Source organism: Mercenaria mercenaria, chromosome 13, assembly GCF_021730395.1.
Source record: "Mercenaria mercenaria strain notata chromosome 13, MADL_Memer_1, whole genome shotgun sequence".
In the NCBI taxonomy this organism is placed as follows: domain Eukaryota; kingdom Metazoa; phylum Mollusca; class Bivalvia; order Venerida; family Veneridae; genus Mercenaria; species Mercenaria mercenaria.
The window spans coordinates 63,908,362-63,925,967 of NC_069373.1; the positions used below are offsets into that span (position 1 = coordinate 63,908,362).

Below are 17,606 nucleotides of genomic sequence, written 5' to 3' on the forward strand. Positions count from 1 at the left end.
TGATCCCGAAGCATTTTGCAATTTATAAAAAAAAATACATTAGAGGGAACACATGTTCAGTGTAGTTTCTTCCATACAAGAACTATTTTCTATGGTAAATTCCGGCCCTGCTCCCCAAGGAACGTGCAATACAGTCACATCACAATGATGACACGATTTCTGGAAATATAAGAGATATTCATACTAGGCTAAGGTCTTTTGAAATCAAAATATCAGAAATAAGTATATTGAAAGAATCATTGATGTATGTGAATATGTATACGTTTTGCTACATTTTCTGCTGGCAAAAACATAAAAAATGTAAAATAAAGCATAAGTGTTACTAATATTTTTCTAAAGGTTATGTATCACTTGTACAAGTACACGTACATTATAATGAAGTTTTGAGTTGTATAACATGTTTCACTTACCATTCCTCCGTTGGTGGTTTTAGTAGCATACAGCTCCATTATATATCTTATACCGGCTACCACCTACAAAAAGAGATATCATATATAAATAATACGACTCTTAATTAACGGAAACAAATATTGTTGACCTAAATCTATGATGATCAAAAATACACTTTTCTAAACAATTTTTCAGACCTAAGGACGAAAGTATGAACTATGAAAAGATAGTGAAAACAGAAGCAACAGCAAGAAAAAGAACAACAACAACAACAACAGTTACAACAAAACAAAAATCCCCAACAAACATCACACTTGCAATACTCAACAATGTGAGCATGAAAATTGAACCATTATGATGCTGGGCACGATTGATTTTGCCTTTGCGGCAATGTAGATCATGATCAGCCTGCACATCCATGCAGTCTGATCAAGATCTGCACTCTTCGCCATTCAGTCAGTATCTTTAAGGTTATGTCCAAATTGAAAGATGGACAAGTTCATTATAGAAATTTAGCAGGGTAAAGGTTAAAACTAACACTTTACCTGAGTTCGTGCGCAAACAACTGTGCAGTGTATATCCGTTTCCAATCTCACCCAAAGCAAAATTAGCAAGCTCTGTATGTAGTGGGTCATAGGGATCACATATGTTCTATACCTTCATCGTTTTTTGTTGTTGTTGTTTTCTACCCATAATTCCCGGAACTGCTGCCGCGCACTTCGCGCAGTAAATAATTTTCAGGACGACATTTGATAAAATAAAATTGCTTATGAACGATCCGGTGCCGCATTACCGTTATAGATATGTGAAAAAGAAAACAGATTATTCATATTCTATCGTATTCTGACGAGTTGAAAATTCGCGGTATTAATGGAATCGGTGTTATTCAGGTTTCCTCATGTAACCCAATATTGAATAATAATATACATTACAGCAGTGTTTGAATAACAAAATCATCGCCAATTTATTTTTTTAATGTAGAAAAGCCAATAATTTCAAAATGTCAAAGTAAAACGAATTTGGCCATGCTGCCGTAACAAAATTTACTTATATACATAATTTTATCACCAAATAACGTCACAGTTCCCCGTGGTCCAATGGTTATCGTACATGCTTCAGATGCGCGAGGTCTGGAGTTCGAACCTCTTCTAATATATATATATATATATATATGCGTTAAGCCCAATTTTATTTTTTTATTGATATTTATCACAATTGTTACAAATATTGGAACAGAAATCAATAATGTGTATAGTTAACCAATGTTCTGCCTGTACATTTTGAACAAAAATTCAAAGGCATGGAAAAGCATATGTTGCTTATCTCCCCTCCCTTCCACAGTCTTTCACATACATTGCAACTACTTTCTCAAAAAATCAATTCATTGACTAGAGTTTTAAAAAATGTTGGCTATGAACTTGAGAGGCCCCAACTACGATCCCTATCGAACTATGAAATTAACCTTAATCATATTCAAAAAAAGGCCCCAGACTATTAGGAGTTAGGTAATTGTACCCCCCGACAACAAAGTTGTAAGGGGGGGGGGAGGTATACTGGATTCAGGTTGTCTGTCTGTCCGTCTGTCTGTCTGTCTGTCCGTCGACACAGTCCTGTGCGCACCATCTCTTCTCATCCCCTTGACACAATTTAAAGAAACTTCACACAAGTGATCAGTAACAACAGTAGTTGTGCATGGGGCATGTTAGGTTCTTTCAGAAAAAAAAATTGCAGAGTTACGGGACTTTGTTTTTTGTTGCTATACTATATACATAGACACAATCTTGTGCGCACCATCTCTCCTCCTCCCCTCGACACAGTTTAATGAAACTTCACACAAGTGATCAGTAACAACAGTAGTTGTGCATGGGACATGTTAGGTTCTTTCAGAATTTTTTTTTCAGAGTTACGGGACTTTGTTTTTTGTTACTATACTATATACATAGACACAATCTTGTGCGCACCATCTCTCCTCATCCCCTTGACACAATGTAATCAAACTTCGCACAAGTGATCAGTAATAACAGTAGTTGTGCATGGGGTATGTTAGGTTCTTTCAACAACAAAAATTGCAAAGTTATGGGACTTTGTTTCTTGTTAACATACTATGTACATACAGTCTGCATATGCAATATTGTGCGCGCCTAATCTTCCGAACCCTTGCACACAATTTAATGAAACTTCACAACAGTGATCAGTACCAACCCTAATTGTGCATGGGTCATGTTACGTTCTTTTAGATAAATATCCTGCATAGTTATGGGACTTTGTTTTTTGTTACTATACTGTATACATACAGTCTATATACATACAGTCCACATAATTAAGCAATCTTGTGTGCGTCAAATTGCAATGTACTGTGTCAGCGCATGCGGGGGGTACATTCATCACCTTTAGTGATAGCTCTAGTTTAAATTGGATTTCTTGAATTTCGACCAGGAGTGTTTGTGTTATGGATAAAATTCTGGTAAAGAACTTTTTAGAATGAATTTGAAATAAGAATTTTACATGTAAATGGTTGTTTGTCATTCTCACATACAAGAGGTTTACCATAGCTGTATTAGTGGGCCAAAATTTGGCCTAAAAGGGTGTCATTTGACAATAATGGCATTTAAAAGAATTGCAATAGTCAGTGTTTAGGATAACATGATTATGTAAGTTCCGGTATCTATACTACAAAAGAATATAAGAAGAACATGAGGTTGAGCGTGATGTTACACAGGCTTAATGTGTAAATTGTTGGGGTGTTTTTTGGTCTTTTTTAAAAGCTATTTGTAACAAATGAACTGAAAAGAAACTGTGCATTCCCGGATTCAGAAACTTGTATTAGAAAAACGAACTGACAGCAATTTAAGCATGATCGTTGAGGCGCATAGCGCCGAGTGTAGGTATGTACCGAAGGGGGAATACTGAACAGTTTTAAATATTAGTACGTATGTAACTGGTGGCCTATGGGTGCATTTTGGGACTAGATTCTGAGCACCCAAATATCACTATTATCTTTAACTCATGAACACTATTTTTCAATGTCTGTCTAGTCTTGACACATTTGAAGAAATGATTAGATCTACGTTCATTTAAACAAAACATTTTAAAACATTTTTTTTTGTTCATAATTTTTATAACAAGAGCAAAACCGTCAGGCTTACTGTCAAAACTGAAAATATCAGAAAGAACAATTTATGCAGAAAGAAGAAAGAATCCGTATGACTAGGGTTTCCCGTCAGATAGGCAGCGCCTAATTTCATATTAAGTATAAATATAGATCTAACTTATCTTTTGATGAACAGTCTGCGGTTAGATATCTCCATGATGATGATAAAGTTATCTTTTAGAAATCAGACAATGGCTCTGTTACTGTTTTGATGATCAGTTCTAGATGATAACATAGCAGAGGTTCGAAGACAGTTTGACACAAAGTATAGATCGACTGAATATCCCCTTGGAACAATATAACCACTTCTGTGCCAAGGGTCGATTTTGGGCCGATTGCTTTTTTAATTACGTTGAGTGCCAAGGGTCGATTCGGGCCGATCTGTACAGAACATTTACATCGCTCATAGAATGAGCTGAACTCTTTTTTTCTCAACACAGAAACATAATTTTGTTCCTTTGGATATGAAAACATAACAACGTTACAAGCATATGGTGACCTCATTTTTGAGATGAGTTACACAAGAGTTGTCAACGAAATAGTATTTCCCGCGAAATAATAAATAGATTTCAGTCGTTTGAATGTGATACGTCCGACCGAAGAAATCTTCATATAGTACAACTTTTTATAGAAACTTCGATTTTTTAAAGAAGAAATATCAAATTAGGATGTTCTTAATTCTTTCATTTCATTTAAAATGAACGATCGACACACTGTCGGATCAGTATATGTTCACAGTATGACATAATACATGTTCTTTATAAAAAAAATAAAAAAAACCCGGACAAATTAGTATCTTGTTGAAATGTTTTCCTTTTCATCGTCTTTATTCAAGAAATGTCCTAAACTGTCGTAGACTGCCTTTGAAACTTTTTCAAATTTGTTGTAGTTATACAAACACGAAACCTGCATTTGTTTGTTTGTTTGTTTTAATATAAAATTTGGTGTATATATATTACAACTGTAAAAAAGAAATATGATCTTGAACTAAATAATACTCGCTCTTTGTGTTATTGTTACAGAAAATTTCAGGTCAAATGTACTGGATAGGAAGCAGTTGTTTGATCGAAGACATTCAAATGTGACTATAAATACCTAGTAATATTTTGTTAAAATGCGGCTTGTTTTTCACAAAAAAGCACGAATTGACAGAAATAAAAATCCGTATGCGCTAGATGGAAATCCGATTTCGTATCATACATGTGCCTGGAGTATTTTCATTAATCATCACCTGATAGATGAATAGTTGTTTGTTTCAGCGTTGTTTCAGTCATATTTTGGTACCTGTTCGGTTGTGTTCTATAATCAGATCAGTTTTTTATTAAGCAGCAAAAATAACAGCTGTATTCGGCTCTTGTGGATTTTACACGGCAGGATTAAACTCGGCGCTTGCACGACTCTTGTGATCGGGGCCTGGCAAAATTAACTAGTGTCGAATACAACATCTTTGATAAAGTTGCCGTTATAATAAACCTTATAAAACAGTCAAATTTTGATATGAAGTTAATTTAATGGATTTGCTGGATTTTAATTATATAATTTTTTCTCAGTGAATATTTAATTGGAGATAAATGGGTTGATATTCCAAATTTTTAAAAAAGGTTTACATGTTTAAGAAAATACATAGCTTCTACAGTCATGTTTATCGTATTTCAAACAACATCTGTTAGATGATGCCATGGCTTTTTTTACACATAAATGTATCTCGTTTTTATATCCAAACGACTTTGGGAAAAAAGGGTATTCAACTGGAGCCAGATTACCGAGTAAATAGAGATTTGCGGATTACAGAAATAGACCATATAGTGGCGTATACACAGCAGCTTTTCGTTCTAAAATAACTTATACATGCTACATATGAAATTGCCACTTTGGAGAGATTAATTCCTGCAGGTATGCGGAACTGTGATAAGAAACATTCTTTGCTCAACGATTGAGATTAATCAACTATATCTCAATTATTTCAATTCCATGCATTTTGTGTTAACGCCACATAATCCCTGTCTTACTTATTTAAAGGCATACAAGCTTCTTTTCTTTCACACTTATGTAAGAGAACATGTAACAAAAGAAAGAATGCCATGGCTGTTTTAAATGAACTGAAAAAAAAAGAAGATATGTTTCATTGTTACAATTCATCTCTTGCATTTACTTGTAATCTATTAGCTCAGCAGGAGAAAACAAAATACTTAAAATCAGGAAGTTGTAGCTTGACATTCTGGTTGAGGTGAAGAAAGATCAGATGAATGTAAAATATGTGTCCTTATTACAAAACATCTCTATCATCTACTTAGCTCAACAGGAAAAAGAAATACTTAAAATCATTCTCTACATGGTGATTTATGTACCACGTCTAATCTCACTCGTCATCCACCTCTGATTCATGCGGGAAACTTCTTTCAGTCACTTGCAGAGAATATAAGAATTACATATACAGTAGCTGCTATACATGTATGTTAATACTGTTAGGATTCGGGTAAGGAATCCAGCAACACTGTTAATGTTAACTTAACACCGTAAGTATATAAAATGCAGTTGAAATATATTTTTCATTGCACCGTATGCTCAATGCAACTTCTAAAGCGAGACGGAAATTTATTTGTTGTACAGAGGTTGTTGCTCTTGAGAAGTTAATTTAACCGCCTCGATAGCCTAGTAGTAGAGCGTCCGCTTCGAGTGCGCGAAGATGTTCGATCCACGGCCGCGTCATATCAAAGACGTGAATAATGGTACCAGTAGCTTCCTTGTTTGACGCTTAGCATTAAAAGGGAAACTGGCTTCTCTTCTCTCATACCCTCATGGCGATGGATTCTATCAGGAATGAGTTGTCGATAGTGATTAGTATAAGTTGTAGAACTTGTTTCACAATCGACCCAAAATATATTAGTATAAACTAAGGTAATTTACTATGAATTAAATGAGAAAGAAAATATTGTCTTTATAGCGAGGTATTCGCTCCTCAGAGGTGTTTTTATCAGAGATTATACTTTAACTTAAATGTTCTTGAGAAATAGCGTTAAATCCCATTAAAAACAAAATGTTTTCTTGCAGTTTTACACAGGTACTGGTTTGATACATACAGCAAAGTAAATCATCTTTAATATTTAATATTTAAGCAGTTGTTGTATTTTGAGTGTCACATCTATTGTTTTACATATATTTTATGTCTTAAAGGCAAAAGAAAAACGAACGTATATATTGGCGTGTAGAATTTACTTTTATGAGCGCCGCTAAAATGATATATTGATCTAGAACGTACTAGTAAATAATCTTGATAAATACTTCAGGTGGTACTTAATCAATATGAAAAACTTATACATACATACATACATACATACATACATACATACATTCAAAGGGCAATTATTTTGCTGAAAACAGACATATTTTGGATAAAAGTTTTGGGAAGTAGTAGTGCATTCTTAGGTGGCAATATGTCTCTGTAAATCATTTCGCAGTCACAACTGATTTGCTTTTGATTCGTAAAAACAGGGCAGTTTCTAAAAGTTTACATAACAGATCTAAGCATTGACCCTGTTAGTCTGAATGTTACCTTTTAAAATTTATAGCTTATTTGGTAGCGAAATAATTCTAGTTTAATATCGTATATTGTCTAGCAGACAATGTCTACCAACGGATTATGCTTTTCATTTCTCATGATCGGTAACAGTTTATTTTCGCACAAGTTCATTTCTCCTCTTTTATAGCATCATTATACCTTACGTGATTTTGATTTGTAACTAGCATATTTAACAACAGAGGAAAAGTATTTTCCATATCTATCTACTGCTAAGCATATGCAACTATTTGCTTAAAATCAGTTTTATGAAAGTTTCATTTAAAATATAAAAAAAAAATCTACCACATGCAAAACAAACTCTTTTAACGCATCAATTAACCGGAACGTAATCACTAACGTCAGGATTCTCTAACGGTTTTCGACGTCATCGACGTAACTTTGGCATCTTTTGAATTTTCTGTTGGCAGCGAAAGGGTTAAAGGGAGACTACATCATCATGTACTATACAGGGTATTGACTTGGTTAACTTCCTATTTTATATTTGATAATTTATTTTGAGGAGACCAGCGCAGCAGATACGCTGGGATTTTCTGCTGAATATTAGTTTAAATATATTCCAATGGTTAACTGAAAAACTGTCGTAACTGCTTTTGTTATTGCCGTTAATAAACTATAGCTATTGTTACATATATGTTACTTAACTTGTTGTCTTTGTTACACTTGGTACAGTCAAGTTTAGCCATTGTATTTGATTTACGGTACATGATTCTTCTGTTCTGCTTTTGCGTGTTGCTGCCGTTGCTGTACCAAAGTTCTTGCCGTTCCTTCGCAGAACTTGTTGTTCTTTTTGCCGCAATATCGTTTCCACTGATACATTGAACTATACATACGAGTTTGTGTATTGCATGTCGTATTTTTAATAATGTTGCAATCGTAACAACATAAATGAGCCGTGCCATGAGAAAACCAACATGGTGGGTTTGCGACCAGCATGGATCCAGACCAGCCTGCACATCCGCACAGTCTGGTCAGGATCTATGCTGTTCGCTTACGGTTTCTCTAATTGCACTAGGCTTTAAAAGCGAACAGCACGGATCCTGACCAGACTGCGCGGAAGTGCAGGCTGGTCTGGATCCATGCTGGTAGCAAACCCACTATGTTGGTTTTCTCATGGCACGGCTAAAATGGTATTACAGTCACTGTACACATGTTGCTGGCTTTGTTACATTAACGTTATTGCTAGAGCTGCAAGATGGCCTTTTTTTTTGCTATGTTTTACAATTTCAGTGACAATTTCAGCAAAAACTGAGAATGAACATTGAACATGAACTGAAACACTATGTTCTTTTGAGTGAAGTAAGCCTATAAAGACAGATTGAACAAAACTTTTATTAACGGAACGTTCGAGAAAACAAAATCAGCAGATATAATTTAATAAGAATTTTGAAACTCTTATAGCAGAATTCTAGGACATTGTGATAGATGGGACTTCTTTTTCATTGATGAAAAAATGGCAAAAGATTGTCCATTATGATGCAAGACTTCACACCGGAGTATTTTTCAAGCAAGACCTCATACTGTCTATTTAAAATCCTAATCACACACTGTTCATTTTAACACGTGATTTGTTGATGTTCACTATCTGATCATTGTTAATTTCAACAAGAGGTTGGTAGAGTCCTCCTCTGCCGAGAAGATAAAGTCAGTGACTTTAAATCACTTACTCTTCAACGCTTAATGTTCGAAAATACCCTTGGGGTATATAGATTTCTTTCATGTAAGGAAGCGATCCAGATGGCTTGCGGATGATCGGTGATTTTACCAAGTTGCCCGCTCGTGCCTGAAATAATACTGTGACAGGCACATAGACTCTTCTCCATGAGAAGGTGGAAAGTTGTCGTATGCCCTATGATATTGTCCATGTGGCTTTAAACACAACAAACAAAAAAGTACCTAAAATACACATGATCACATCGTTTTGAATCATAATCACAAACTGTTCATTTTAATACTTGATCGCATAGCATCCATCAGAACATCATTATCCCCGTTTGAAGAAATATTATATACAATGTAAAACAGTATCTCCTAGTACATCATAACTAAAAAAATTTGCAATTATATTTTTTAGGAGAAACACACGTTCAGTGTAGTTTCTTCCGCACAAAAATTATTTTCCAGCGTAAATTTCGGCCCTGCTCCCCAAGGAACGTGCAATACAGTCACATTACAACGATGACATGATTCCTGGAAATATAAGAGAGAGAGATACTCTTACAAGATAAAGGTCTTTTGAAATCAAAATGTACAAATAAGTGTCTTGAAAGAATCCTTGATGTATGTGATTATGTATACGTTTTGCTACATATTTTTCTACTGACAAAAACATACAAAAAAATGTAAAAACAAAGTATTAGTATTACTGATATTTTTCTTAAGGGTTATATATCACCTGTACATGTACACGAACATTAATAATGAAGTTTCGAATTGTACAACATGTTTTCACTTACCGTTCCATTGGTGGTTTTTGTAGCATACAGCTCAATTATATATCTTATACCGGCTACCACCTACAAAAAGAAATATCATAATTGAGCCGCGCCATGGGAAAACCAACATAGCGGCTTTGCGACCAGCATGGATCTAGACCAGCCTGCGCATCCGCATCCGCGCAGTCTGGTTAGGATCCATGCTGGTCGCAAAGCCACTATGTTGGTTTTCTCATGGCGCGGCTCATATATAAATAATACGATTCTTAATTAAAGGGAACAAATCTTGTTTATCTAAATATATGATTATCAAAAATAGACGTTTTCTAAACATTTTTTCAGACCCAAGGACGAAAGTACGAACTATAAAAAGGAAGTGAAAACAGAAGCAACAGCAAGAATAAGAACAACAGTTACAACAAAACAAAAATTACCAACAAACATCGCACTTGCAATACTCGGCAATGTGAGCATGAAAATTTAAAACTAAAACTTTACCTGAATTCGTGCGCAGGCAATCCTCTGCAGTGTGTACCCGTTTCCAATTTCACCCAAAGCAAAATTAGCAAGGACTGTATGCAGTTGGTCATATTCTTCACATGGCCCAACACCCCCGGGCATACTCCCGCCCCCTGGTAGTACACTGGCCATTGCCAGTGCGAAGCAGACGACAATCAGAAGATATGTGCACTTAGTTAACATTGTTGTTACGCTGAAATAAAAGAAAGTGTAAAAAAAAAAAACGTGGTACCAGCCTTTAACAGCCGTGTTTAGACGTGACAAGATGAATACTGTTTAAAACAAGTGAATATATTAATTGTTATTCAGTATAAAACATACCTTGTATTCTCTATTCGAGCAAGTTGCAGATAATTAACACCGTCTTAACTGAGTTGTATATATATTACTCCAAACCGGATGATATGTTTTGCAGAGATTAGTAAGGAGTTGCGTTCTTATAAATACGATATTTGTGTATCGTACCACGTGCATACCACACGTAACTCCTTCACAACGGATGTTAAGCAATCTGTCAACAACTGCATACATCTTTTTAACAAGTAGCAAGCGGATGTTTTTCAAGTAAATTAAAAAGGTAATTAATAATGCGGGTGAAAATGAGAAACTTAACTGCTTTGGTGGTAAACAACTTATAAACATCATTTCAAATCTTGAACATCCAATCATTGCAAAACTATTAAAATAAGTTGTTTTTTTAAAGATGAGTATGTTGTTTTTTTTTCTGACAACTATATTTATATAAGAGCCGCGCCATGGGAAAACCAACATAGTGGCTTTGCGGCCAGCATGGACCCAGACCAGCCTGCGCATCCGCGCAGTCTGGTCAGGATCCATGCTGTTCGCTAACAGTTTCTCTAATTGCAATAGGCTTTGAAAGCGAACAGCATGGATCCTGACCAGACTGCGCGGATGCGCAGGCTGGTCTGGATCCATGCTGGTCGCAAAGCCACTATGTTGGTTTTCCCATGGCACGGTTCATAATATGTAGGGAATAGGAATACTTATGATGTTATTTTAGGTTTTGAATAAAAGAAGGATATGAGTTCACGAGTGGGAATGAAATGTGCACCCCGCCCCACCCACAGCACCCCTTAGCACGCAATTTAGCCACTTCTATTATAGTGGAACTGAATGTACCCCATGATCCAAAACTACCTGAAAATATAACGACACTGAACCGAAGTACGGGGAGACTTTACAGTCGCCAGACAGCCATGGATTTCTTCAAAATGATAAGTATAAAAATAGTTCTAATGTATCTTTTGATGAACATTCTGTGGTTAGATATCTCTGTGATGATGATAGTAATCACTTAGAAATCGGACAGTGGTATGTTAATGTTGTGACCATCAGTTCTAAAAGATAACATAGCAGAGGCTCGGTGATAGTTTGACACAATCTATAAATCGGCTATGAAATCTCCGTGGAACAATTTAAGCAAGATATTACAAGTAAGTATTTTAAGTGATATAGATCAAATTCATGGTGCGGAATACTTTCTTTGCAGCACTCATTTATAAAAGCGTGTTTAAAAAAAATCGGGAAATCGACATATGTAAACAGATGTGGCGTCATGATGTTTCAGAAATGTACAGTTTAGTTTTATGCTATGGAGGCAGATTTTCTTGAAAACAACAATGCACTGTCACTGCTCTAGTTGACATATTTCCATCTAAGAAGATAGTGAAACTGAACTTTTAAGATTTCTTGATGTAATTAAGAGTGTGCAACCCACTATATCAAATTTATGCCAACAATGAATGTTCAAGATATACAACCACATGTCTTGATGTTAATATTATAAATAAATGTTTAGGGTAGTTTGTACCACCAAAATGTTTCGTTCTCATCGAGTCACTATAACAGTTCATGTGCAATATAAAAGGAATGCTCTTTTCTAACCACGGGAGTATGCATAACATTTGGAAAGCTGTTTCATCTGTTTTTAAGATAAGAATTTAAAGCATGATGGACCTTTAAATATATACCTATTGTAATGTATACAAGACTGTCAGATCTGAGTGATTATTTGGTGCATCCTATTTTGATAAAAGGAGTGAAATGTGTTTAGATTAAACATGCAACAGGACACGTTGCTCTTATTGCGGTAGTATAAATATACGTATTTACACTCACTATTTGCCTTTACCTGAGGAAAAGTATTTACCGTCGTATCTAAACATTATTGGTGCAATAATATCAAGGATGAATCTTTCCGTGAGAATGTACACGACATCTAACGTCATTCACAATAAATGTTCAAAAAAAAATCTTAAAATTAATGTTGACAAAACTAAAATTAATATTTCTGAAGGTAAGGGTGAAAATTGAATCTACAAGACTTTAAAATTAATTTCCTTGATTTAAGGATATTCTGAATAAAAAGTAGGAACTGTATGTATATTGAAGGCGAATTACAGTTTAACGTAGACGAATCATTTTGGCTTCTCAATTTAGATGTTGAAAAAAATCGATATACTACGGTGGTATGTTTAGGACATGCAATTATTTTTTTAGGATTAAATTATCTTGAGCGATCAACATCTTATCTCGTGCGCACGACATCTTATCTTGAGCGATCAACATATTATCTCGAGCGATCAACATATTATCTTGAGCGATCAACATCTTATCTTGAGCGATCAACATCTTATTTCGTGCGCACGACATCTTATCTTGAGCGATCAACATCTTATCTCGTGCGCATGACATCTTATCTTGAGCGATCAACATATTATCTTGAGCGATCAACATATTATCTTGAGCGATCAACATCTTATCTCGAGCGATCAACATATTATCTTGAGCGATCAACATCTTATTTCGTGCGCACGACATCTTATCTTGAGCGATCAACATCTTATCTCGAGCGATCAACAAATTATCTTGAGCGATCAACATATTATCTTGAGCGATCAACATCTTATCTCGTGCGCACGACATCTTATCTTGAGCGATCAACATATTATCTTGAGCGATCAACATCTTATTTCGTGCGCACGACATCTTATCTTGAGCGATCAACATCTTATCTCGAGCGATCAACATATTATCTCGAGCGATCAACATATTATCTCGAGCGATCAACATATTATCTTGAGCGATCAACATCTTATCTTGAGCGATCAACATCTTATCTCGAGCGCACGACATCTTATCTTGAGCGATCAACATATTATTTTGAGCGATCAACATCTTATTTCGTGCGCACGACATCTTATCTTGAGCGATCAACATCTTTTCTCGAGCGACCAACATATTATCTTGAGCGATCAACATATTATCATGAGCAATCAACATCTTATCTCGAGCGATCAACATATTATCTTGAGCGATCAACATATTATTTTGAGCGATCGACATCTTATCTCGTGCGCACGACATCTTATCTTGAGCGATCAACATCTTATCTTGAGCGATCAACATATTATCTTGAGCGATCAACATCTGATTTCGAGCGATCAACATATTACCTTGAGCGATCAACATATTATCTCGAGCGATCAACATCTTTTCTCGGTCATCTTATCAATATCTATTAAGGACCTTTGTGTGAATTCAGATCATTAGTAAAAACATACGGCTGACATCATTTTTGTTTTTATTTAGATTATACTTATACCCGTTTCACATGTTTGCAGGGTTAGACCTTTAAATACGGAAACTGATAAAAAAGGCAGCAAAAAATCAGTGATGATGCAAAAAAATAAATTTAAGTCCTTGACAAAAAAAAAGTATGTAGGCTTCGCTATGGAAGCCCTGGAGGGACAACTGATTTCCGTACTTCCCACTTCTGACTTCTAACTTTTGCACTTCTCACTTCCAACTTCTTGACTTCCTACTTCCTACTTCTAACTTCCCCACTTCTGACTTCTAACTTCCGCACTTCTGACCTCCAACTTCCCGACTTTCGACTTCTGATTTCCAACTTCCACACTTCTTACTTCCGACTTTTGACTTCTTACTTCCTTCTTCTAACTTTCGCACTTTTGACTTCTAACTTCCGCACTTCTGACTTTCAGCTTCCTGACTTTATACTTCCGACTTCCAACTTCCACACTTCTTACTTCCGACTTCCAAAAAAAGAAAGTTGGCAGTCAGAAGTGCGGAAGTTGGAAGTCGGAAGTCAGGAAGTTAGAAGTCAGAAGTGTGGAAGTTAGAAGTCAGAAGTGCGATAGTTAGAAGAGGGAAGTAAGAAGTCGGAAGTAAGAAGTGTGGAAGTTGAAAATCAGAAGTCGAAAGGCAGGAAGTTAGAAGTCAGAAGTGCGGAAGTTAGAAGTCAGAAGTGCAGAAGTTAGAAGAGGGAAGTAAGAAGTCAAAAAGACGGAAGTAAGAAGTGTGGAAGTTGGAAATCAGAAGTCGAAAGTCTGGAAGTTAGAAGTGCGGAAGTTAGAAGTCAGAAGTTCGGAAGTTAGAAGAAGGAAGTAAGAAGTCAAGAAGTCGGAAGTAAGAAGTGTGGAAGTTTGAAATCAGAAGTCGAAAGTCAGGAAGTTGGAAGTCAGAAGTGTGGAAGTCAGAAGTGCGGAAGTTAGAAGTAGGAAGTCAAGAAGTTTGAAGTGAGAAGTGCAAAAGTTAGAAGTCAGAAGTGGGAAGTACGGAAATCAAGTGTCCCTCCAGGGCTTCCATACTTCGCCCATATATTAAACGATTTTCCTTGTTTTCCCTAATTTCATACATGCAACTTTTCTGCGCGAATTTATCAGTCGAACTGAAATTTGTTGCTGTTCTAACATGCAGTAAGCATCATTGGTTATGTTCATTTGATTTTGAAAATAGGATGACCAGTTATATGCATTGCTTTCCCAGTTGATGTGATACACTTGTACATGTACTTGTGGGAAGTTTAAATAACAGCGGAATAGTCGGGACCCTAATTAACAACTTGACCTTATGTTTTACTGATGACCTAAATGCACACACAAAGGGCCTTAATATATATAAATAAGATGTCGTGCGCTCGAGATAAGATGTTGATCGCACAAGATAAGATGTTGATCGCTCAAGATAATATGTTGATCGCTTGAGATAAGATGTTGATCGCTCAAGATAATATGTTGATCGCTCGAGATAAGATGTTGATCGCTCAAGATAAGATGTCGTGCGCACGAAATAAGATGTTGATCGCTCAAAATAAGATGTTGATCGCTCAAGATAATATGTTGATCGCTCGAGATAAGATGTTGATCGCTCAAGATAAGATGTCGTGCGCACGAAATAACATGTTGATCGCTCGAGATAATATGTTGATCGCTCAAGACAAGATGTCGATCGCTCAAGATAATATGTTGATCGCTCAAGATAATATGTTGATCGTTCGAGATAATATGTTGATCGCTCGAGATAATATGTTGATCGCTCGAGATAAGGTGTTGATCGCTCAAGATAAGATGTCGTGCGCACGAAATAAGATGTTGATCGCTCGAGATAAATGTTGATCAATCAAGATAATATGTTGATCGCTCGAGATAAGATGTTGATCGCTCAAGATAATATGTTGATCGCTCAAGATAAGATGTTGATCGCTTTCTTTTATTTTATACCCGTCTAAACGCGTAAAAGTAGCATTTAATTCTTTACTCAAACCTTTACAAGCAGCACTAGTTCTAAAAGTTATGAAGTTAAGCACGGCCTTTCATGTATATTAGGAAATGTAGTTTTTTTTGATAAAATGTGTTTTGTGATACGAAACAGTAAAGCGGACAGCGAGAGACACTGAATGGAAACTTTTCTGGCGTTTCCGGTGGTTTTACCTATAGAGATGTCGACAAAATCCATATGCACCCCCACCACTCCTCTCCCACCCCACACAATTCCAGATAACTCTTATGCTGTTAATGACAACTATACCGCATCAAGACATAGCGCATTTAAATTTGATCAACTCTTTTACTAAGTAGCATGTTTAAAACAAAATGTCACATTGCACCACTTTCTTGATTAATTTATTCGCAGCATACTGAGTTGTTTATTCGCTTTGCAGAATAATTCGCCATCATTTTCGCCCAAATTGATCTCTTCCGCAAGCCGTATTCCTGGCGTGTATAAACAAAGGAGTGTGACGACCTACAATTTGGCGCCATGCATGCGCGAAGAAACATTTCCATCATATTTGATCTAAATTTAACAATAAACGACATATTCAAATCGAAATAATTTATAGCAAATCCGTGTTTGAACACTATTTATACACTCGGGCGGTTATACGTCGTTCGAAATTTCATTCGGGCTGCGCTCTCGTGAAATTAATACGCCCAACGTATAACCTCCCATCGTGCATTTATAGTGTTAAAACACGTTTTTTTTTATATAAATTATTTCTTAAATAGTTTCTCTTTGCTGTTTCTTCGACAATGTTTTCCTACCGATATTCCCATCCGCATTCACAACCGGTGACAGATTATCATATTCTCGGTTAAAATGTTATTTTACGAGAAAAAACATAACGTTACGCTTACGGTTGCGGTTTCGCTACAAATTATGAAACGCGAACTTTGGTTTTGTACATCATGACATAATTTATGTTTACGGGCGTTAACTTTAATCGCTTTGTTTAAATATGCTACTATAAGAAATATTGCTACAAAGAAAGTATATTTTGCTTTGCTTTATTTATTCTATAATTTGTAAAATACTATGTGCAAGAAAAACAATATACCTGAGTCGGACATCCCTATCTGCATCTATACTAGTGAGTATTTTAATCTAGACCGAAACCTTTTTTATAAGTAAATAAAATAAGGATCTGTCCGATCGCGAGGTCATTATTACTGGCAGTCACACCGAAGGATCCATATGTAGATTCATGGGTAAAAAGTTCTTCCGTGGATATTTATTATCATATGCACCAACAACAGTATTGTTTTAAGAGTATACAGCTTGAAAGGTGGAAGGAAACCATAGATGTCATTTGAACTGACTGACCCCTGAGTGGAGCAACGGCATTCCGTAAGCCAGTCACATGAATGCGCATGAATGCAAAGCGAGTCTTTAACCCACAGCGGTAAGATACAAGCAAAACGGAATCACCATCTTTAGAGTTGTGTCAGTCCAGCGTGTAGTTACAAGGAAGTTTGAAATTTCGCTCCTATCCTAAGATCAGGTTTATTATAGTCGATCTCCAAAAGTTGAACGCGTACGATACATATGCTACAAGAACTAATGCAATCGCTATAGACTTTTCATGATGCCTGCTTGAAATGTATCGGCATTACATTGGAAAGTTAAACAAACTGCACGTATGTCAGGCTAGCGATTTACCAGACACTCAGAAAATTGGTAACTTAAGCAGTAAATATATCTATATAGACAGTTATTAGACACTGTCATCCTCCAGCTCTCTTTCCCATCTAACTATCTTGTCAACATAGTAAAAAAATAATGTCTACGACAGAAAATGTGGTAAGAAAAACTGTATATGACTTTTATCGAAGTTTCTTTTTTTTGTGTATGCCGAACAAAAAGCGCGTTCACCAGCTTTTATCGGAATACTGATGTACGGGGAATCCACAAGAACTTCTGAATTATTCGCATT

General features: G+C 35.9%; 1 protein-coding gene across 1 annotated transcript; it reads right to left on the reverse strand.

The window, feature by feature from the left end:
* Positions 1 to 8,430: 8,430 nt before the first annotated feature.
* Positions 8,431 to 10,538, reverse strand: LOC123528585 (uncharacterized). Its single transcript, XM_045308407.2, has 4 exons — positions 10,394 to 10,538; positions 10,052 to 10,265; positions 9,575 to 9,634; positions 8,431 to 9,308 (listed from the first exon to the last, which is right to left on the reverse strand). The coding sequence occupies exons 2-4, from the start codon at positions 10,253 to 10,255 to the stop codon at positions 9,189 to 9,191; spliced, it is 384 nt and encodes a 127-aa protein (XP_045164342.2). The 5' UTR covers positions 10,256 to 10,265; positions 10,394 to 10,538; the 3' UTR covers positions 8,431 to 9,188.
* Between the last annotated feature and the right edge of the window lie 7,068 nt (positions 10,539 to 17,606).

What these genes read in the sequence shown, in the direction of transcription:
- LOC123528585 (XM_045308407.2), bottom strand. Translation starts at nt 10,255, where the DNA reads ATGTTAACTAAGTGCACATATCTTCTGATTGTCGTCTGCTTCGCACTG. An exon ending in TTGCCTGCGCACGAATTCAG is followed by an intron (nt 9,635 to 10,051) that starts GTAAAGTTTTAG and finishes TTCTTTTTGTAG; the next exon opens with GTGGTAGCCGGTATAAGATA. An exon ending in CAAAAACCACCAATGGAACG is followed by an intron (nt 9,309 to 9,574) that starts GTAAGTGAAAAC and finishes TTATATTTCCAG; the next exon opens with GAATCATGTCATCGTTGTAA.